This window comes from Cherax quadricarinatus, chromosome 12 (assembly GCF_038502225.1).
Source record: "Cherax quadricarinatus isolate ZL_2023a chromosome 12, ASM3850222v1, whole genome shotgun sequence".
NCBI classification, from domain to species: Eukaryota; Metazoa; Arthropoda; class Malacostraca; order Decapoda; family Parastacidae; genus Cherax; species Cherax quadricarinatus.
Window position 1 is genome coordinate 17,402,468 of NC_091303.1, and position 24,781 is coordinate 17,427,248.

Consider the following 24,781-nt stretch of genomic DNA (forward strand, 5'->3'; position numbering starts at 1 on the left):
CATGCGATTTCAAGGTTGATTCTGAGCTGAGACTCATGGATATGGGAAAGATCAGGATTTCTGAAGGAAATAAAAAGACTCACAATACATTGGCTATAACAGTTTGCAAAAAAAAAAAAAAAAAAAAAAAAAAAAAAAAAAGTCTTAATAGAGGAAACTTAGGTCGATGTTTCGGTTAATTCTGAACCATTGTCAGGGTATTTCACAATGGTACAGGACGGGCCGAAACGTCGTCATATGTTTAATAAGTATATGTTAATTGTGAATCAGGGTTTCTGCTACAGGGATGGAAATATGTTTCCACTGATGGAACTGCAATATAGTTGTTCAGTGTCTGAGAACACTGCTATCTTCCCTTTCAAGAGGGACCTACAGAATTAGCATTCTCCTATGACTGTGATATTAATAATAGTAGTAATGATTTATTACTACTACTGCTGCTATTACTACTACTAGTACTACTATTACTATTACTATAAATAATAATAATAAAAATAATAATAATAATAATAATTTATAATAATAATAGAGATCACTGCTAGGGAAGTTCTACCACAGATTTTTCCTAGCAGGTCACAGTTCGGGTAGCACCCAGGGCTATATTGGTGGGTTGTAAGCGTAGTAGCCCCTTCCAGTGCAGCTGCAGAGCCATATTGGTAATAATGGTTGGGTCTACACAACCGTAAGACTTGCGGCCATGGTAGTAGGTCGTCAGACTTGCCAAAGAGTTAAGTTTGCAGTAATGGGAGTGGGCGGTGGCAGTGGGAGCCCGCAGGTAACGGGTTACTTGCGGTAATTGAAAGTATGTGACGGCGAGCCTCTCAAGCAACCTACGCTAATGGTTACTTACAGAACTGGAAGCGGGTGGCACGCGGCGGAGTTGGGTGACGGATGAGCATGCTGTGGGCGGCTTGAACGGCGGGCGTGTGGGCGGCATGAACGGCAGGTGTGTGGTCCGTGTGGAGTGTGGCATGAACACCCTGAGGAGACGGTCAGAATTGTTGACCGGAATTAGGTGTTCCTATCAGGTTTGAGGAAGCAGCTCTGGGCGTCGATTCTCGGAGAAAGTAGGCAAACTCCGTGTAATTGTACATGGAGGGTGGAACCCTTTACTGTTCGATGGGTAACCTTCTGAGGCATTGGCTACCATTATGGACACCAGAGAATGGCGCTTAAAGTTCGATCCTAGGATCGCATCTGATTACAAGAATCAAGATACTTCTGCTGAAGAATAACAACGTTAAAGAAAGGGGATGATGACAGCTGCTCTCGGAATCGTGTGTGTACAAGAGAGAGCGCTACATGTAGTCTACTTTTTCTGACGATAGGACCTATAATTCTATTACTGGGGTTACCGTTAGGGAAAGAAGGCGTCGGCTAATTTCCTTCCTTCGTTAACTGGGATGGTGATAACAGCAGAAGCGGTGGGGATGATCAATTCCGGCCAACTGCTGTGGAAAGTGCAGTGTTGGACTCCAGCTTGACCGTCAACCAATGTCTGATAATATACTGGGCGAAACCTCCACGAGGTGTGGGATATGTAGGGCTGCCAATGTTTGATGATATACTGGACGAAACCTCAACGAGGTGTGGGATATGTAGGGCTGCCAGGAGCTTTGGCAACAAGAGGTTCCTGGTGAGGAACTGTCACAAGTTGATAATGCTAGTTCACTTGGACGTGAACTCTCATCATCTGGTGATGAACTAGCACCTCCAGGTGATGAACTACTACCTCCAGATGATGAACTACCACCTCCAGGTCATGAACTAGCACCTCCAGATGATGAACTACCACCTCCAGGTGATGAACTACTACCTCCAGATGATGAACTACCACCTCCAGGTGATGAACTAGCACCTCTAGATGATGAACTACCACCTCCAGGTGATGAACTACCACCTCCAGGTGATGAACTAGCACCTCCAGATGATGAACTACCACCTCCAGGTGATGAACTACCACCTCCAGGTCATGAACTAGCACCTCCAGATGATGAACTACCACCTCCAGGTGATGAACTAGCACCTCTAGATGATAAACTACTACCTCCAGATGATGAACTACCACCTCCAGGTCATGAACTAGCACCTCCAGATGATGAACTACCACCTCCAGGTGATGAACTACTACCTCCAGATGATGAACTACCACCTCCAGGTGATGAACTACCACCTCCAGGTGATGAACTAGCACCTCTAGATGATGAACTACCACCTCTAGGTGATGAACTACCACCTTCAGTTGATGAACTACTACCTCCAAGTGATGAACTACCGCCTCCAGGTGATGAACTACTGCCTCCAGATGATGAACTACTACCTCCAGGTGATGAACTATTGTCAGCATAGTTGCTGAATCCCCTTACATGTGTTGTATAGATTAGCTGAGCATTATAGTATCATCCATGTGCTTTATATAGAAGATCCCTTAGGCCTGTGACTGTATGACGTCACGGGATACAGCTTGAGTGTGAGGCGAACTACCTCGGCCTCAGTCGGCGTATAACATCCAGCTAAGCAGTGACACGGCAGGCTGGGCTCCATCTCCCATTATCACAGTCTGACAATATATATCGTTACCATCCAACTAGTGTGTCTACCTTCAACCCTCAAATCTCCTTTAAGAACCCCTTACGACACTATTACCTCCAGGTTATGAACTACTACCTCCAGGTGATGAACTAGCACCTCAAGGTGATGAACTACCACCTCCAGGTGATGAACTAGCACCTCCAGTTGATGAACTAGCACCTCCAGATGAACTACCACCTCCAGGTAATGAGCTAACACCTCCAGGTGATGTACTAGCACCTCCAGATAATGAACTAGCACCTCCAGGTGATGAACTACCACCTCCAGGTAATGAGCTAGCACCTCCAGATGATGAACTAGCACCTCCAGGTGATGAACTACCACCTCCAGGTGATGAACTACCACCTCCAGGTGATGAACTACCACCTCCAGATGATGAACTACCACCTCTAGGTAATGAGCTATCACCTCCAGGTGATGAGCTACCACCTCCAGGTGATGAACTACCACCTCCAGATAATGAGCTAACACCTCCAGGTGATGAACTACCACCTCCAGATGATGAACTACTTCCTCCAGATGATGAACTACTACCTCCAGATGATGAACTACTACCTCCAGGTGATGAACTACCACCTCCAGATGATGAACTACTACCTCCAGATGAACTACTACCTCCAGGTGATGAACTAGCACCTCCAGGTGATGAACTAGCACCTCCAGGTGATGAACTAGCACCCCAGGTGATGAACTAGCACCCTAGGTGATGAACTAGCACCCCAGGTAATAAATTAATGCCATCATGTCTGCACATTGCTCTTTCGGAGTATATTTAAATTTAATAACTTATCTCCTGCGATCTTACCATTCTCGTGGGTATTAAACAAGGCAATAATATTGAGGGAAATTACACATAGGTTTTTATATTATTATACTGAACTGATAGAAGCAAAGGCATTGTGGCGAATTGGTGAATATATAGGAAGGAATCCGTCAGTACGTTGATGATTCCGCCCCTTCTCCATTACATTGCTTTAAGGATTCTGTTAGTGGCTTCACGACTCCTTCGACGTCTTAAGAACTCCTTCAGCGTCTTAAGGACTCATTCAGCGTCTTAAGGAGTTCCTCAGCGTCTTAATTAAAGACTCCCTCGGCGTCTTAAGGACTCCCTCGGCGTCTTGATATCCTGAGAGCGACGACGCGTGTACTGGGTCTCCGCCACACGTCTCTAGCAAGGCTGGGGTGACCCTTCGCCCCTTGCGGTAGCCGCAGGCGCAACCAGGGTATTGGGAGGGACGCAGTGGGGGCTCGCTGCCGTGCCCCTGTGCCCACCCAGCGGCTGCTGCAGGCGACGCCTGCGGCGACCACTCTTACGTCTGTAGCGGGACCAGAGTCATGAGCCGCAGGCCAGAGGTCACAGCATCCCCCAGGCCACCTCCTCTCAGACGCCCGCATGATGCGGCTCACACACTCTTCATCTTGAGTGTTGTTCACTCTCTATTCATTCTACTTTATTTATCAATCTGCAAGTAGCTACGTGATTATCATTATGTTCATGTGAAGCCCATGTGGGTCATTCTGCTAATAAAGGCTCGATCCTCCGTCTGTTAGGCGAGAGACAGACACGCTATCCAGTTGTATTCACTAAGCTGCCGAGTACCCACATTCACCATGCAGTTTACTTTATAATAACGAACATGATGAACACATGTCAACTGTATCGCTGCTGGAGAAGACCTTTCCGGGTATTTTGTTTAATGTGATTTTACCGTGCAGCCTGAACTTTCCTGGAGAGGCTCACTCTCTCTTCTCTCTTGCACACACACACATACACACACACACACACACACACACACACACACACACACACACACACACACACACACACACACACGCCGAAATCAATAATAAATATGTCAGTAAGATTAAAAAAAATGACTTACGAATCACCTGGCCAGCCGTGAATCGCCCCACACACTAAACACGCTTCAGGAAAAGGAAGCCAGGTGTAAAAAAGCAAGACAGAGTGACGAAGATTAGATAAAGAAGAGTAGCAAGTGTTAATGTCAAATTTCTATACTCCTCTGACTTGTAGATGAATGGTTTACAGAACCGACACGTTGATAAATTAGACACATGTGCAACTTTTGGGTATCTTTATTAAGGAAACGTTTCGCCACACAGTGGCTTCATCAGTCCATACACAGGAGAAGCTTGAAGAATAGGAGGAGAATGAGGTAATCAGTCCCTCAACCTTGAGTCGATGTGGCGAAACGTTTCCTTAATAAAGATACCCAAGAGTTGCACATGTGTCTAATTTATCACACCTCTGACTTGTTCCTGTAGGACACGCATGCGGGGAGGGATGAAACAGTCTCAGTGAGAGATGAAATGTAAAGTAAAAGGACACAAGTGCAACTAATGTGACATTTATTGTGGCAACGTTTCGCTCTCCAGGAGCTTTATCAAGCCATTACAAACAATACATGGACACAGAGGGTATATGTATTGTTTGTAATGGCTTGATAAAGCTCCTGGAGAGCGAAACGTTGCCACAATAAATGTCACATTAGTTGCACTTGTGTCCTTTTACTTTACATATTGTCGGTAATTCTACCAACTTTATTACGAGAGATGAAATGTCTGTATGGAAGAGTATAACTGTGTCTCTGTATTCGTTAATGACCTGTCAGCTGGGGTAAGCTCCTGCATATCTTTATTCGTGGATGGCGTCCCAGTTATAAGAAGACTAGAAATGAAAAAGAACATCATGAAACTGCAAGTGAACCTGTGAAGGCTGCAGGTTTATGCTGTTATAATTTTAATAGAAAAAAATTAATTCCGAATAGGCCATTCATCGATGTGATTGGAAATGGAATTGTTGGAAAGGACGCTACTAGAATACAACCCCAGCTAGTGCGGAACAATGAAAAAGAACATCTGGCAAAGGAGACTAGAAACAAGTCACCTGGATAGGGAACTATTAAATGGATCAAATAAAAACGCCTTAGACCTTGGTTTATATATATATATATATATATATATATATATATATATATATATATATATATATATATATATATATATATATATATATATATAAAGATAAAGATAAAGATATGTAAATTAGGTAACTGTTCACCATGAATGTACGATCAGAACTTGAGCATGCAGCGCCAGTGTGGAACCTTGACCAAGCAAAGAGGATGGTTGGTTGGTTAATGAGAGTGGAAGGCCAAACAACTGCACGAGGGTCATTAAGGCTTCACGTAACCTGTTCAGCATCCAGTCAAGATTGCTTTAATACCTAAATCAGTTCTTAAAATAAACGTATAATATATATGCACTGAGTGACATACACCTCACGGTGTATATATCCTTGAACAAAGAGCAACTAGAGAAAGTTCAATGGTATTACTCGAAAATAATGCCAGATTGAAGGCTTGAAGTACAAAGGATGACTGCAATAGCTTAAACTCTTGTCCCTGGAAGAAAGTAAAACTGTCGGTGATATGATCATGACATGAAATGCTCTTGGACATAGACAAGAACCAAAAACTTTTAGTTCAGAGGATCTAGAACGGATAAAAACTGCGCAGCCAAACAAGTCAGAGAGACTCGAGAAGTATTACTTCGATGAGCTGTACAACGACACTGTAGAAGCTGACTTTTTCATGGGATTGAAATAAAATTAAAATGAGGACAACTTACATCACTCAGATGAAGGTAAGAAGTGGACCCACCAGCTAGGAAGCTCAAAAAGACAATTACACTTACATATACCAGCTTAAAAACTTGATTACTTCTAAAAAAAATAATCCTTCAACAACACTCTTCAGTAGACATTAGTTATGTATGACTGCTATCGCTTGCGACAAGGTTAGTTTCCAATCAACCCAAGACCTGACTAGGATTACCAAGTCACTTCTGGTCCTTTCCAATCACCCGACCCAATTGCACGAGGGACATAGATCATATTACATTGTGCCGCATTAATCATACCCCCTATGAAGGACATGGCCGCCCCGCTGCTCCAGACATCTGCTGCCTCCCTCCTGAAATATGTCCGCCTGCGATCTATAATGCTCTTAGCTTTTGTAACCACGTGCCTTCTTTGATCGATTTTATTCATTCTTAGTTAATCTCATATTTGTATTGCACATAAAAATACATTTTTCTCTAATGCGACGGCGCCGTGGTATTTGCACTACTGGGTGTCGTAAAAGAATCTTTCTGACTGTTTCAAAGCTCTCTTAAAACAATTTTTAAAGCTCGTTTATTGACACATAATGAAACACAAGACCATCTCATCAACATCAACATTTTTTTTTAATTAACACCTTCCTATATAAGGGTAAAGGAATTTTGAGATATCGTGTACAACACCCTGCTGAGGCGCACACAAGCTTAATTACCATACACTTAATTGATGCTATGCCATAATCTATACTGAAGAGACAATGCAACAGATTTCAGAATATATCTGCTCTAACAAGCATATTCCTGGAAAAATATGTTCTGTAGCAAAAAGGCTCCATATCATGTATTCAACAACAAGCATGCTGTATACCATGCATTCTGCAACATGCAACTCCAGATCATGCGGCCTGCAATGTGATGAATGGTTTTGAAAAACGACATGTTCAAGAATTGAGACACTTATGAAACATATGGGCATCTTTACTGAAGAAACGTTTCGCCACACAGTGGCTTCATCAGTCTTATACAAAGCAGGAAGGTATAAGGAGAGGAGAAGTATGAGGTAATCCAGGCTGAGGGACTGATTACCTCAAACTCCTCCTCTCCTTATGCCTTCCTGCTTTGTATAAGACTGAAAAAGCCACTGTGTGGCGAAATGTTTCTTCAGTAAAGATTCCCATATGTTGTTGCAACATTAACTGTATTCTTCAGGGACTCTCTACTGAATATATATATATCTATATATATATATATATATATATATATATATATATATATATATATATATATTACAGAAGATCCAAGAGATACACTATTGATATAAAGGTGGCACATACGGTACATGTTGTTACGTGTGTATCACCGATTATAAGGCGAAAATCTCATCCAGCTCCTCAGAGCTGGGGCGTGTGCCCAAAATACAGCAGGCATTACCCCTTTGAACAGCCGCACTGAGCCGCTGGAACAGAAAACTAGCTGCCCTGGGATCCCTAGTTACCCTGATGAGTCTTTTTCCCAGCTCCTTAAGGAATTTAGATGCACTCTTTCCCCATGAGCCAAGGGTCTCTGAGCCTATGGGAACAAACATATAATGATGGGCAAGTTCTCCATATTTTCTAGACTTTCGGGACTCCCTGAAGCTGGCAGCTGCCCCTCCTTCCTCCCTGGTGTATTGGAGATAGGTATCAGCCAAGGTAGATGCACATGTATAGTCCCACACCACCTGCTTCCCATCTGTCCAGGCTTGAAGGGTGATACCATCTGGACGCTTCTGGCTGCCATCAGATCTGCATAGTTGGGGTGGCTCCCTTACTGCTGGGCATCCAGCTGTTGTGAGGCTCCTCTTGATAATGTTATTAACCTCCTCATGTCTTGCAATCTTTCCCTCGGAGATATATATATATATATATATATATATATATATATATATATATATATATATATATATATATATATATATATATATATATGTGTGTGTGTGTGTGTGTGTGTGTGTGTGTGTGTGTGTGTGTGTGTGTGTGTGTGTAACCTTCTAATTAGCACATAATGGAGAAGGGGGACATACAGAGTCTGGGAAACAGGAGAAAATGAAGTTCGATCCAATGCTGAGGACGAAAGGTTCGCTTCCCTACATCAAGTCACCAGCCTCGATGGGGAGGGGAATGAACACAGCTTTTTTCTGATGGTCTCGTCTAGCTGCGCCTTGTTGTTGAAGGGCTCTTGATCTAAGAAAGTGGAGCTACCCTCCCCTTCCTTAGGTCAAATCTGAACACCACCCATTCCCCAAACGCTATATAATTCTTATGGGTTTAACACTTCCCCACTGATATACTATTTTATTTGGCAGTTATTAAACTGCTGGACAATTGCTACTGCTGCCCCAGCCACCACCACCGCAGCCGCCGCCGCCGCTCCCGCCGCTGCCGCTGCCCGCATAGCGCTCTCCACACACCGCAATTTATCCTCCCCCGTGGGTGGGTTAAGTGGGCGGCGGTGACCTGGCCCACCCACACCCACAGGTGCCGCCCGCAGCAACCACGCCCACCTGCATTCCGATACAACCCGATAACACCCATAATTCGGAGGGTGTAATTAGGTGGCCTAGAGATCAGGGGTGAGTGGTCCGGGGTCCAGGTGAAGGTTCCTCAGTGATGGTCTCCTGGCTAGTGGTCCGAGGTCCAGGTGAAGGTCCTTCAGTGATGGTGTCTATGCTAGTGGTCTGGGGTCCAGGTGATGGTCCTTCAGTGATGGTGTCTATGCTAGTGGTCTGGGGTCCAGGTGAAGGTCCTTCAGTGATGGTGTCTATGCTAGTGGTCTGGGGTCCAGGTGATGGTCCTTCAGTGATGGTGTCTATGCTAGTGGTCTGGGGTCCAGGTGAAGGTCCTTCAGTGATGGTGTCTATGCTAGTGGTCTGAGGTCCAGGTGATGGTCCTTCAGTGATGGTGTCTATGCTAGTGGTCTGGGGTCCAGGTGATGGTCCTTCAGTGATGGTGTCTATGCTAGTGGTCTGGGGTCCAGGTGATGGTCCTTCGGTGATGGTGTCTATGCTAGTGGTCTGGGGTCCAGGTGATGGTCCTTCAGTGATGGTGTCTATGCTAGTGGTCTGGGGTCCAGGTGATGGTCCTTCAGTGATGGTGTCTATGCTAGTGGTCTGGGGTCCAGGTGATGGTCCTTCAGTGATGGTGTCTATGCTAGTGGTCTGGGGTCCAGGTGATGGTCCTTCGGTGATGGTGTCTATGCTAGTGGTCTGGGGTCCAGGTGAAGGTCCTTCAGTGATGGTGTCTATGCTAGTGGTCTGGGGTCCAGGTGATGGTCCTTCAGTGATGGTCTTCATGCTAGTGGTCTGGAGTCCAGGTGATGGTCCTTCAGTGATGGTGTCTATGCTAGTGGTCTGGGGTCCAGGTGATGGTCCTTCAGTGATGGTCTTCATGTTAGTGGTCTGGAGTCCAGGTGATGGTCCTTCAGTGATGGTCTTCATGCTACTGGTCTGGGGTCCATTATGATTATTATTATAATCATGGGGGAGCGCTAAACCCAGAGGATTATACAGCGTATGGAGGGGTGGAAGGCATTCAGGCTCAATTCAGGGAACTGGAGCACAGAGCCAATCCCCTAGATCAAGAGCCCCTCACCAGCATAAAGGAACCTCCCTTGAGAGGGTCTGGGGACCAGATAAAGGTTCCTCAGTAATGGTGTCAAAGCTTGTGCCTCTAACATATTTTGCTTCACCCCTTAGTACTGGTGATGGGTTTCTGATCCAAGGAATTAGATCTGTCCTCCCATGTCTTGAAGGGAAACTTATTGTTTCCTGTTCCCAAGCTCTGAGTGGACCTAGCTGATTTATCCTTTCCCAAGTTATATAATAATAATAATAATAATAATAATAATAATAATAATAATGAAACAAAAACGAGGTTCGGAGTGCAAGACGAATTCAAATTAGTCAATAGAGTATAAGCCTAGTGTGATAGACTTGCGAGTGATAATATTAGATCTCACATTCAAGGAGCACAATGTCGTTACATCCGCGAGGATAATGATAGGGAGGATAACTAGAACTTTTAGAGCAAGAGAGGCCAAACCAGTGATCATACTCTTTAGATCACTCGTCCTCACTTGGGTGGAATATTGCTGTGTGCTAACAGCTCCTTTCAAGGAAGGCGAACTTGTTCAACTTGAAGTCCCTCCTTAAAAAAAAAATAGTAGAGAAAGATGCAATATACGAGTGCAACTGAATGAATCACTCCATATGGAAACAAGAGGCTTGTCAGACGTTGCAAGAATGAGGGAAGCGATGAGTACATTAAGAGAAAACTCACTAAATATAAAGTTACCAAGACTCTTTAACACCCTTGCTCCGTCCTCGAGACGAATTACCAACTCCCAGCTGTCTTCAAGAAGGAACTCAATACATTCATTAAGTCAGTTCGTGATCAGCTGGGCTGTGGTGTATATGTTGGACTACTGGCAGTGTGCACCAACAGCTTGATCGATCAAGCCAGCATCCAGGGCGCCTAGTCTGAGACAGTGCCACGGAGGCAGTGAACTCGTAAGCTACTACAGACAACCTTGAGTTTTTTGAGTGGTTCTTAATTTCTAGTATCTAGGCAGGTCGTTTTTTAATAGCGTTGTTGTCAAATATATTTATGATATTATTAAAAAGCCTGAATGGGTCATGAAGAGATGTTATCGATGAGACGAGTCTAGTAAAGGTGCCGAGAGTAGCGTCGAGTAGGACATAAGTGCTCCCACCACGGCGGCCGCGCTCACAATGATCTTTCAACATTTCTTCTCTGGCTGCAACGCTGCCACCGTCCTGCCAGGTGTACGAGTTTTGCTAATAGTTCTGCATTGCAGGTTTCACAATATTTACACTTTCAGTACGGTCATCATCGAAACAAAATATTTTCTCGATACACGCACAGTCTGCTATTTAGAATTTGTTTTACTTAAGTAAAACTGGTTTAATTATGTGGTGACTGCAAGAGCAAGGTCTTAACCAATGAGCAGCAAGAGGCTTTCCTTTAGGGTTGACTCTGCCTTGTGATTGGCTGTAACAAAACTGACGTCATCAAGTTACCAACTTCTATATTAGTTTAATAAAAATCCCACAATTCACTTCTCGTTTTTGAAGGCTGCTTATAAGAACGCAAATCAGCGATTTCTAGTAGCACTCCAACTAAAAATATTTAAAATTACATTTTATATCGCAAGCTGAGCCTGCGGTGACAGAGGCGGGAAGCCTGGCAGAAAAAGTGGTCAGGGCGGTGGCGGGTCAGCGGGCGAGGATGGGGTCAAGGGTACATGGGGCTTAGGGGCCCAGGGCCCGGGGACGGAGACCCCTGAGGCTGGTCCAGCTGGAGATTATGGCTGGCTGATGCCACCCAAGCCGAACCGCGTCATCCACCATCACAAGTCAGGGAGGGACGCCTGTGCCATGCTCGTTGCTACTGGATAATTTAATCCCTTGTTGCAGCAGCAGCAGCCTGGCTGCACACCCGCCCCAACCCCTCGTCCTTCGCACCAAATTGCACCTTTGATCCTCTGGTCGGGGCGCCTGCACGAGATCCCCGCCATGGGGCAGAGGGCAGGCCGTACCCCACACCCAGGTAATGTGTGTCCCTGGGGCGAGGACATGTCAGTACATGGCAGGGGTCAGGGCATCACCCTGCGGCATGCCCCAACTCCCGATGCTGCCATCTTTTACCTGTATTTTTTACATGATGTAAGTTTTAGAGAGGCAGTTTCTTTGAAGGCGTGTAGTGGAGAGCGTGTGCGCGCGTGCTGATGGCCAGGTAGAGGGCGTGGGTGGCGCGTGTCTGCAACCCCAACCCTCCTGCCACAGGCCAGGACCTGCCTCGGGGCTAATGCTATAATTATTTCCCACAGTATTTTTGTACAAGAAGACAAAAACAGGGTACTTTAAAGCCCGTCCTTGACCAGGTAACCCTTGTTGAATCTTGTTACAGGTAACTTGTACAGGTTCTGACTGACCTGAGAAATTCTCGTTGCAGAAAACTCATACAGGTATTAAATGACCTGAAATATTTATGGTACAACTGAATCATACAGATACTGAATTGAGATGATTTCGTTACAGGTAACTTTTACAGGTACTGACCTATCCTCTTGCAATTTTTCTGTGTCTTTTACCGAGGTGACTTACGTGTTTATTTTCGTATCTTCCGCAAATGATGAAAAGAATCTGTGTTTAGTGTGTTTTTGTCTGTTTTGGGGATGAGAAACAGTGAGGGTGCCAGGACCCTAGCTAGGGGTACTGATCTGTGATATTCTCGTTGCATATAAAACTTTCTGATTGTAGTTGTTCTTGTTGCAGGTAACCAGGCGGAGAGTGAGACAGCGCAGGACCTGGCGCTCAACAACAACAACACGCCCCTCACCAAAGACAAAGAACACGCTGCGGTCGCTGCCGCTAACGCCGCGGCTGCCGCAGCGTACGGCGCCAAAGGCCGCAAGAAAGTGCGGCGGGAGGTGCCCAACGGTGCCCGCACTGAGGACAAAATGCCCTCAGATTCCTCAAACGACGTCAAGTCTGAGAGGTTATCACCAGACCCCGGGAGCGACGCCCCAGCTGCTACCCACGCCACGCCCAGTCCTTCAGTCTCCCCTAAGTCCCCTGCGTCTCACCGCACCCGCACGCCCTCCTTCCCCGGCACGCCACCCAACCCCGCCTTCACGCCGCCCGCTGCTATACCCTCCGCCTACGACCGTTTTAGCCCCGCGTCTCTGGGCGGGGTGGGCGGGCTTCCGGGTGGCCCTGGAGCCATCAAACAGATGGAATCCCTTATGAACAGAAACTGCTCTGATCTTATGAGATCTCTCGCAGCCAAGTATAACAACAGTAACCCCAACGAGTGAGTACCCATCGTAGTTGTTTACAGCATAATATAGCTCTGTATTGGTTCATTTCAAGAGACAGGACATCCATCCAACATAGGGACCCAGGAAGGCTGCTTACTTGTTCCTGGCCACTACTCTTCTCTCTTTTCTGTTCTCTTTCCCTCTCGTTTGCATCTTATTCTCGTCTTTTGTCCTGCTTGAACTAGTTTTCTCTTAAGTTACTATTTCCCTGATGGATTATTATTATTATCATCAAGGGGGAAGCGCTAAACCTGGAGGATTATACAGCGCCTTGGGGGGGGGGATGTGGAAGGCATTCAGGCTTAATTTGGGGAACTGGAGCACAGATCCAATTCCCTAAATCAAGAGCCCCTCACCAACATCAAGGAACCTGCCTTGAGGGGTCCCTGATGAAGTTACTGGTTCTTCTTCGCTGTACCTCCACATAATCGACTTAATTTCTACATTCTGTATTCTTCACTTCTCTCTATTCATTCTTATATTTATAAATTTTTCAACAACTTTGTTCATGAACTTATTTTTATCAATATTTCATAAAATAATAACCGGAATAAGTTATTATTTTTATTAGTCACCTTATTTTTCTATCATATGTTTTTTTCATCCCACCATATATTTTATTACTTATATTATTTTTTTTAATTTATATATATATATTTTTTTTACAATTTTAGAATACTAAGGAGATATTTATTTCCTTCAGACAACACGACTTTCTGGACCAAATACTGTTCAAAATGACACCATAAAGTGTAGGAAATTAGAAAAAAATGTCTATTATTCATTTTTTTTTTCACCTGCAACTTCCTGTGTTTTCTTCACTGATAATTTAGAAAAAAAAAGTTAAGTTAAAGGAGTAATATCTTGAAAAACAAACGGAACGCAACTGTCATCGCATGACCAAAGTCACTAGAATCTCGATTAATTTCATGAGTATAGTTTCTAGCTCCCAGACAGTAGTAGTAAATATGTAATTATCACTGGTTTATTGATAAGTTTTCATTCATTTATTCAATTTTTGAACCGAGTACCTCTCTTTGTCTGTGTCTGTCTCTGTCTCTGTCTCTGTCTGTCTGTCTGTCTCTCTCTCTCTCTCTCTCTCTCTCTCTCTCTCTCTCTCTCTCTCTCTCTCTCTCTTTCTTTCTTTCTCACTTTCACGAACGTGTATCAAGACGGCATGATAATCTCCCAAATCTTTTCAAAGCTTAGAAGTAGCAATAAGTAAACAGCAAATAACATCTGTGTAGATCATAAGGTTTAATATTACGTATCACATGTGTTAATATGAATTTTCATATTAATACATAAATTCTCATGTAATCGTATGCGTTCTCATATACTCGTACTGCCCGTTCAATTCACCTCACTGATTTCCACTTCCCTTAATTTTCGCCCTCGAGTACAACTAACGGGTGATCCTGTACCCCTTAGAACTACATGCACACGCCAGCAGGCGTCGCTTGGCGTCACGGGTCAGTCATGTTGTTTTACGATAACATCGATCTATTGTCCAAGGAGATCCCAGCCTCGGCTAACATGATGGCACCTCCAAGTGTTGCTCAGTTTCTTGCTTTACGTTTTGTGGTGACCATCCTATTTAGAGGAAGAAACCATATGAATCATTAAAGACAATCTTGAACATCTCAGTGTCTCGCTCTATTTATGTCTTATTTATACTATTGATTTTTTTCGGTTGGTTGAATCCTGATGGGTATGAGATGATGCAGGTGAACCCTCCAGTAGAATTCTTGCTGTTAAGTGTATCCCGGTACACTGAGGAGATGTGAGGTAACGTGGTTCAAATATCTTAATATGTTGGAGAGAATATGATGGATATATTTCTTATCTCAAAAGGAGGCGCAATGGAGACTTGTATCCGTCGGTCGGTGGGTAGAAGCATATAGCCTAACCATGTTTCTCTCAAGCATGCCACAGATCTGCAAGATAGGTTGTTCTGGGGCTTGTATCTTAACTTTTACTGTGGCAGTAGCTTCACAGATGCGAAAGACTCCTGCCCTTTAGCAAGCCCTTTAAATGCTACTACTAATTTCATCTCGACAGACGATCAAAAAGGAGCATAGTTTTCTCACATGAGAATAGATCAATGTTTATTTTTCCCTGCGCCACGGAGACAGGACTTTCCTGCGCCATGGAGACTGGACTTACCTGCGCCACGGAGACTGAACTTTCCCGCGTCACGGAGACTGGACTTTCCTGCACCACGGAGACCGAACATTCCTACAGATTTACTCATTTTTTTATATCAAATGTCGAACTTCCGTATCCTTACCGGTGTATCTAAGGCTACTTTCCATCTCTCTCCCCCTCTGTTGCGTTGGTCCTGACGACCGCCCTGGCTGGAAATCTCACCGATATCTCTAAGACTGGTCTCCATCTCTCTCCTCCCCTGCTCCGTTGGCCCGCCTTGGCAGAAATCCTCGCCGAGATATCTAAGGTTGGTGTCCATTTCTCTCCCCTTCTACTCCCCTGATCATGACACCCGCCAGGGCGGGTATCGCACACATCTTGTCGGGTCGTGCTCGTCTATCTCAGCAACTCTTAACCAGGTCTTCCACTCTCTGCTCTTAATTCTTGAGGTAACTGTGTGGGTTGTGCGTCTCAGCGATTACCCTTGCGTAAAGCAATGTGGATAACTTGACGCTTTTCTGTTTCTCTTGTGTGGTAATAAAAGCGTGTTTGGGAATGGTATTTACTCATTTTAAAGCTAATTTATGTCTATATTATTATTATTATTATTTGCAGTGTCACTTGAAAGTTTTTATAGCTGCCCTCTCCACCACCAGCTGTACTTGTTATATATCAGGGTCATGCCCCTTCAATGTCAGTATGATTGCTCTAGAAAACAATGGCATTAGACAATTATTAATAAATTCACTATAATCTGGTCGGGATTCGAACACGAGACTATGCCTATACGAAGCCTATATTGTTTCATTGGGCCTTGATAGTCACAATAGAAAGGCAGCAATGTTTCAGGTAAAGTTAGCAGGCTTACAATATAATATATTCCTAGAGATTCACACCACACGGTGTATATAATCTTGAATTACTGTGATCATTGTCAAGGCATAAATAATATTATTTTTTTCATTAGTAGCTGAATTACAGTAATAGAAAATGGAAATATGATCGCATAATTATTACATGTGTTTTGCTCCACATTATGCTTAATGTGTTTTTGTGTGTGTTAGCATTAGCGTTCAGACAGAACAAAAACTATCCTGCTAATTGTTTATGATTTATGGAGTTTGTAGCTTAATTTCAGTCAACTGTGTGGCATAAAGCGCGATTTCTTATAGTAATGTCGGCAACGTCGCCTGATACGATATGTGGTGCACTTTACACCCACTTAATGCGGGACTGGTGATGAGTTGTGGGCAGCTGAGTTCGTCTTGAGCGCCATCCTGGACTCAGGGTGGAGACACTGTATTTGTTATATTGACAAAAACCTATATTGCACATTCGGACACAAAGGCCCCAAATCGCATGACTAGAAGCAAAAACATGAAGATTGAATACCCGGCGGAGGGCAGATCGTTCTTATGCACACTTTTCCTTGTGTGAGTTATTCCTTATCTCCGAGATGGAGGAAGGAGGGGTTTTAAAGCCCTCTTCAGTGGCTATGAGGCTAGTTTAGCGTGATATGCGAGCCAGCGGAATAAAGTTGTCAAGTTGACGTGAAGAGCCCTTGTGAGGTCAACACCGTGACCTTCACACAGCCCCGTGACCACCCCACCCAAAGCCTCGGCAGAAGGCTGTGGGTTTTAAGGTGGCCATGAATACGGGCGAGGCAAAATGGTTTACGTTTTTGCGATGGTCATTTTGGATGGGAGGGTTCGGAAAGCCGCAACGAGCAGCAGCAGTCGTGCCAGCCACAACTGCACTCAGTAATAAAAGGTCACGGCTATGGCAGGCGGCGTGCATTCCACGTGTACGATTATACTCGAATCATCACCACCTCGTAACTTGCTTCTATGGGCTGTTCTTCAACAGTGTTCGCCATAGGTCTGTAATCCCTTATCATCAAACATAAAACTCGGAGCCGAGGTCATTAGTGAGGTGAGATAAAGTGACGGATGACAATGCCAGAGGTCGGCGGGTTGGGATGCTGGAGATATGTGTCGCGAAATTATATTATCTCAGGGGAGCTCTGCGGGACACTGTGACCCGGGGAGTCACCTTACCCTAGTCCCACACACCCATCCTCAGACTTCACCCACAGCGACCTCCCCGCCTTCAACCGTGTCTCCCCCCATCACCTGTATCCCCACTATCACCTGCGTCACTCACCATTACCAGCGTCTCCCACTATCACGGATAGAGAGGAAAGTACATATAACATTGGGGGAGAAGTATACTTATCCAATATTGATCACTGGAGGAAGGACGGAGGGGTCGTCGCGAGCTCTACCCTCAATCATAACAAAACTGCTATACGCACAACAGCCTGGAGAAGCGACCGTCGCACAAACTTTCCCAGATAAAATTCACTTCAGTGTCATTGTCTGGGCGAAAATGCAGTGCAAAGTCTCTGGAATGTTGCGCCTGGAGATGGAGAATCCACCTACATTCTCCGTCTCTGCTATGATCTGCCTTACGATGAGACGGCTACATCTTACGTTCTCTGACACAGTACAAGACGTGCGGGAGGGTAGGCGGCAGTGGTTGTCACGAGGTCTTTGGAGTCAGGAGTTGTTTCGTAGTTTCGCCTGTCTTGACACTGAAAATGCCGCTACTAACACATACACACACACACACACACACACACACACACACACTCGCGCCAGGAGCATTGCCTCGACCCCTACAACCACAATTAGGTGAGTACACACACACACACAATACACACACACACACACACACACACACACACACACACACACACACACACACACACACACACACACACACACACACACACACACACACAAATGATCAGGAGGTATGTGAGGAGCTGAACAGGAGATTTAAGGAAGTTTTTACAGTAGAGACAGGAAGGGCTGTGGGAAGACAGCACAGAAGGGATCAAGAGAGAATATACCAACAAGTGTTGGATGACATACCAACAACTGAGGAGGAGATGAAGAAGCTCTTAAGTGACCTTGACACCTCAAAGGCGATGGGACCGGACATCTCCCCATGGGTCCTTAGAGAAGGAGCAGAGATGCTGTGCGTGCCTCTAACCACAATCTTCAACACATCCCTTGAAACTGGGCAACTACCTGAGAAATGGAAGACAGCTAATGTAGTCCCCATATTTCAGAAAGAAAACAGAAACGAGGCAAACGAGGCAAAGTCATGGAGAAGATTATCAGGAGGAGAGTGGTCGAACACCTGGAAAGGAACAAGATTATAAATGAAAACCAGCATGGGTTCATGGAAGGCAAATCTTGTATCACAAACCTCCTGGAGTTTTATGACAAGGTAACAGAAGTAAGACACGAGAGAGAGGGGTGGGTAGATTGCGTTTTCCTAGACTGCAGGAAGACTTTTGACACAGTTCCCCACAAAAGATTAGTGCAGAAGCTGGAGGATCAGGCGCATGTAAAAGGGAGGGCACTGCAATGGATAAGGGAATACCTGACAGGGAGGCAGCAACGAGTCGTGGTACGTGAAGAGGTATCACAGTGGGTGCCTGTTACGAGCGGGGTCCCACAGGGGTCAGTTCTAGGACCAGTGCTATTTTTGATATATGTGAACGACATGATGGAAGGAATAGACTCTGAAGTGTCCCTGTTCGCAGATGACGTGAAGTTGATGAGAAGAATTAAATCGGAGGAGGATGAGGCAGGACTGCAAAGAGACCTGGACAGGCTGGACATGTGGTCCAGTAACTGGCTTCTAGAATTCAATCCAGCCAAATTCAAAGTCATGAAGTTTGGGGAGGGGCAAAGAAGACCGCAGACAGAGTATAGGCTAGGTGGACAAAGACTACAGACCTCACTCAGGGAGAAAGACCTTGGGGTGACCATAACACCGAGCACATCACCGGAGGCACACATCAACCAAATAACCGCTGCAGCATACGGGCGCCTGGCAAACCTGAGAATAGCGTTCCGATACCTTAATAAGGAATCGTTCAAGACACTGTACACTGTGTATGTTAGGCCCATACTGGAGTATGCAGCACCAGTCTGGAACCCACACCTGGTCAAGCACGTCAAGAAGTTAGAGAAAGTATAAAGGTTTGCAACAAGGCTACTCCCAGAGCTCAAGGGAATGTCGTACGAGGAAAGATTAAGGGAAATCGGACTGACGACACTGGAGGACAGAAGGTTCAGGGGAGACATGATAACGACATACAAGATACTGCGGGGAATAGACAAGGTGGACAGAGATAGGATGTTCCAGAGAGGGGACACAGGGACAAGGGGTCACAACTGAAAGCTGAAGACTCAGACGAGTCACAGGGACGTTAGGAAGTATTTCTTCAGTCATAGAGTTGTCAGCAAGTGGAATAGCCTAGCAAGTGAAGTAGTGGAGGCAGGAACCATACATAGTTTTAAGAAGAGGTATGACAAAGCTCAGGAAGCAGAGAGAGAGGGGACCCAGTAGCGATCAGTGAAGAGGCGGGGCCAGGAGCTGAGTCTCGACCCCTGCAACCACAATTAGGTGAGTACAATTAGGTGAGTACACACACACACGCACACACACACACACACACTCACACACACATATGTATGTATGTGTATATATATATATATATATATATATATATATATATATATATATATATATATATATATATATATATATATATTTCATTTATGTTAATGTAAAAATTAATAATTTCGTACCAAAAGAACCTTAGAAAACTTTCCTAACCTTATTATAACAAACGCAATTTAATTTAGCCTAATCTAATTAAATATATTATAGATAAATTTACAATATTATAACAAAAACAGACACAATGGGACATATTTTTCTCGTTAGGTTCAAAATGATTTTTGCGAAATTATTGCATACACAAACTTTCGCTTGCCATATTCGGCAAGAAGACCGTTGCTATTTAAGCCAAAATCGCAAGTTTTACTTATTCGGCACGACATATATATGCATACCTGTATACCTGGAGAGGATTTCGGGGGTTAACGCCCCCGCTGCCCGGTCAGTAACCAGGCCTAACAAAATGTACTTACTAATGTCTCTATGTATTTACACTGCAGCAAAAACGGTTTCATTTCCTTGATAGTAAAAATTTATATTTCTTTAATGTATTTTCTGAACTTCTGGCTGTTATTAATCATTTCACAGGATTTTTATGTTTATCAGCTAATGTTATCAATAATTTAACAAATCTAATCAATACACCATATTTATCATAAGTAGTTAAGCATTGCGCCTGTAAACAGGACCTATGCACCCGAGAGAAGTATTTCTCTCAGTATATATATATGCTGTGTATGCTTTAATCTTTATTTTGGAAACTGAAGTATTCTTTTCTGGCATTTAAAAGGCTAAGTGCAGCCTTAATGACCACACTATAGTTGACAGTCTTTGAATCCCTTTTAATCAACCTAGACCTGTATCACTGGATACCCACCAGCTCACCAGCGCTACACCACCATCCACATCGCCAACACCACACCACCCTGCCACTTCATCACCACACTACCCTGCCACATCACCCTCACCACACCACCCTGCCACTTCACCATCAGCACACTACCCTACCACACCACCCTGCCACTTCACCATCAGCACACTACCCTACCACACCACCCTGCCACATCACCCTCACCTCACCACACCACGCTACCGCATCTCCAGCACCACACCACCCTGTTACATCACTAGCATCATACTACCCTGTCACATCAGCACCACACTACCCGGCCACATCAGCACCACACTACCCTGCCACATCAGCACCACACCAGCCTGCCATATCACCAGCATCACACCACCCTCCCACTTCACCATCACCACGCCACCCTGCCACATCACCATCACCACACCACCCTGCCACTTCACCAGCATCACACCACCCTGCCACTTCACTAGCACCACACCACCTACCCACTTCACCAGCACCACAACACCCTGCTACAACACCATCACCACCCTGCCACTTCACCAGCATTACACCACCCTGTTATTTCACCAGCACCACATCACCCTGTCACATCACCATCACCACACCAACCTGCCACTTCCCTGCTCTTGTCTTTGATAAGCTAATGATCGCCCTTTTCTAATTAGTTTTTTTGGGTCGAGACTTCGATATCGTAAACTTTGACACTGATACTTTTTTGCGGTGTCGGGATCCTGACAGAAACGTTTCTAATCGCTGGAAAATAGATATGTGTTTGTTGTGAATTACTGTACCTCGCCTGTTTAGTTAACAAAATGGCAAGAAAATACGATATAACACTATCTCTGTGTTGGTTTGTGTTCGGCTCAGCTGCTGGTGCAATTATTTTGGTGAAAGCTTGGACCGTAAGGTTGTTTTGCTGTATTTCTTCCAGCACTTTGATTAAGTCACTCAAAAGGGTTATCACAGCACCAGATAAATGTAGAGGGAACGTTACCTAGACGATCCCCGTTGAGTAAAACACAAGTTGCCTTTGACGTTTAAAAAATGTTATCGTCTGTAACAGCCCAGGGGAGGATGTTGGTACAACGGACTTGGGATAATATAAAGCTGTTCGTGGTTTGATAAAAGGATACTGAAAAAGTATCCTTCAAGAACTTGCTACTGTCACTGAAGATACATGTGAGGCAAGTAATAATGTTTTCCCTTAATAATTTCATGGATTGTCATTCATCCCCGAGGCTCGCACCAGGCCTTTTATACTGGAAAAGGAAAATAAGAGGAACAAGAGGTATTAGGAAAGTAAAACTAAATGCAGCGTTAATGTAGCTAAGTGTTTGCAAGAGTTACTTATAATCTTACATGTTTACTGGCCAACGGAAAGACCAGCAAACCTGCCAGAGTGCAAAAAGTTTAACAAGCTCTCAGTTTCACTCATACAGTAGGACGGTAGGGCCTCCCTGGGTCGTTGCTATCTACCAACCCGCCACCTCCATTATTCTATTTAGTAAGGATGTTTCTCCCGAATGTTCTAATAATGTTCGCGTTGTATATAATTTTTAATGTTATTGACGAAAAATCAGTTGCCATTAAAATAAAAATGAGTAATTACTATTACTAATTAGTAATAAGTAATTACTATTATATGAAGTACATATATGATATAATGGTAGATATCTCATTTAGTACATATAAGGTGTTTGAAGTTGGGTACATTACGTGTGTCTTCAATGCTTCTAGACAATTGGTGTTGAAAGTAAAGAGCTAGGGTCTTCGATGACAACATAACTCAGCCTCTTCACTACGTTTACAAACAAAAAGAACCAGCTCCTGGAACCTCGTATACTAATTGGGGGAGAGGGTTTTTGTTCTTGCTTAATCTGATCCCCACAAAGCGAAGGAGTGGAGGCACTAAGAGCCACCATAACACATCCAGTCTCTGTACAGCAGGTTTATCAATTAATCGATATGCAGAAGTTAAAGGATTTCGGTAGGTTGGAGTCCGCATCCAATTAGCTGGAGTGAGTACCGGTGACACGATAAACCATTCTCAACCTGAATGTCCTAAGAACCAGAAGCCCATTTTCACTGTGTTGCTGATAGGAAAACGACCCGGTTTAGAAATTATGCCTCACCATTACTACTTCATCTGATGCAAAGGCAAATTATGGCATGAATGATGAACGTGTGTGTTTGAGTGGATTAGTGAGACCCTCATAGTACTAGCTATCAATACGTATATCCGGAGAGATCGTTCGCAGTGGTTAGGCTACAGCATGACAGTGAGACGCTACAAGAAATAATATAGGTGAATCAACAGTATCGCATATTTTTTTCCAGACCTCTTTATTAGTCATCTCTTGTACACGCGCATTAAGAATATCATTCTTACTTTGTGAACAGATCAAATTGCAACGATATCCTCCCTATGGATCGGTTCACTACAGAATTCCTTCCAAACCTCGAGTGTTGTTTTTGTCTTGCAAATGAGTGTGATGCATTATTCAGCTACAGCCACAGTAGCTGTTAGCGACTCCCAAATGTGCTCGGTGCTGAGAGAGGCAGACAGGACCATGCCCCAGGCCTGCATGCAGTCTAGCTGGGTTCATCCTGCTCTTTGTGACACTCACGTTGTTCTGCCTTTACGAGTTCCTACATTTAAATTTTCACTGCAGGAGGTAGTTTATACCTTTTAATAGACAACTTAGATAAATCACTGAAACCTTCAAATGCGCCCCTGTGTCTGGTCGTGGGCATATTAGTATTCTACAATGTGCTACGAAGGCACGCTCGTGGACTGATAGGTAACACCGAGCCAGGTGTCATGACAGCATTATGATGGATTGACAGGTCATATAACTCTGTCAGGCTGACAGATGGCACAGCTCCACGTGCCATGACAACACGCTGAAGGACAGATAGTTTACAAAACACTGGATCAACGAACAAGTCACACAAAGGTGCCATGTAAGCACGACGGAGGCTCACAGATTCACAAAGAATCCGTGATATTCTTCCACAGACAGCTCCACCTGGTCCACAGGACTAGTGCTACTCTACACATGTTGTACTGGCCAAGGAAACAGAGGTTAACAGAGGTCACATAGTTTATAGCATAGAAACAAGGTAGCAGCCAAGCTTAAACCAGGTCGCAAAACATCCTCGCGGACTGGTAGGTCAAAGAGCTCGGAGGAATCATGACAATATGCTGTCACCAACGATCTGACAGCTCATATGTACTCAAGATCTTCGCAGGTATGTGTACCAAAGATTTACACAGGTATGTGTACTCAGGATTGAAACAGGTACTTGTACTCAATATTTACCAAGTACGTGTACCCAAGAGTGACGAACATCATCTTAACAGTTGAAAATTTAGTTGAAAAAATAATTTAACTTTTATTAAAACGAGAACAAGATCGAATGTAGGAAGTTTTGCCTAAGATTTCTCCTCTTCATTCTTCTTCCTTCTCCCATTTATTTCTTCCTACTCATTACTTGATCCTTCTCCCTCTTACCCTTTTTCCCCCTACTCCTCTTCCTTTCCCTCTCCTTTTCTTCTTCCTTCTTCCATTTTTTTTTGGTTAATATGGGTGTGGGTCATAAGACTTATACGTGAAAAATTGTAGAATATCCGAAAGGTTGTTAGGTAAGACACAATTGCAACAGTTAGGTATCTTTATTTCGAAACGTTTCGCCTACACAGTAGGCTTCTTCAGTCGAGTACAGAAAAGTTGATAGAAGCAGAAGAGACTTGAAGACGATGTAATCAGTCCATCACCCTTAAAGTTTTGAGGTGGTCAGTCCCTCAGTCTGGAGAAGAGCATTGTTCCATAGTCTGAAACAATATTGTTTCAGACTATGGAACCTGTCGGTATTTTATACTATTTTAATGTTCAATCCGAAAGGTGTAACTATCAGTGTCTAGAGACCCGTCAGCGGGCGGCGGCAGGCGGTTACCAGCAGGTAAAAGCAAACGGCAGAAGCAAGCAGCAAGCGGCAGGAGCAGTCCACCGGTGATAGCAGGCGTTTACCGGGCGGCAGCGGGTGACAGCGGCCTTCCATGGGCAGCAGTGCGGGCCATTTTCCATGCATAGCTTCTTGATAGAA

The 24,781-nt window shown here is 44.4% G+C and overlaps 1 protein-coding gene across 3 annotated transcripts in view; it reads left to right on the plus strand.

The window, feature by feature from the left end:
* LOC128686646 (polyhomeotic-like protein 1) overlaps positions 1 to 24,781 on the plus strand; it is an 89,876-nt gene that overhangs the window by 16,870 nt on the left and 48,225 nt on the right. For 2 of the 3 annotated variants that reach the window (XM_053773646.2, XM_053773647.2), the window contains exons 2-3: positions 12,569 to 13,106; positions 15,497 to 15,568. In XM_053773646.2, coding sequence (XP_053629621.1) covers positions 12,569 to 13,106; positions 15,497 to 15,568 — 610 coding nt within the window. The remainder of the gene's footprint in view (positions 1 to 12,568; positions 13,107 to 15,496; positions 15,569 to 24,781) is intronic. The other variant, XM_053773648.2, reaches the window with a different exon arrangement.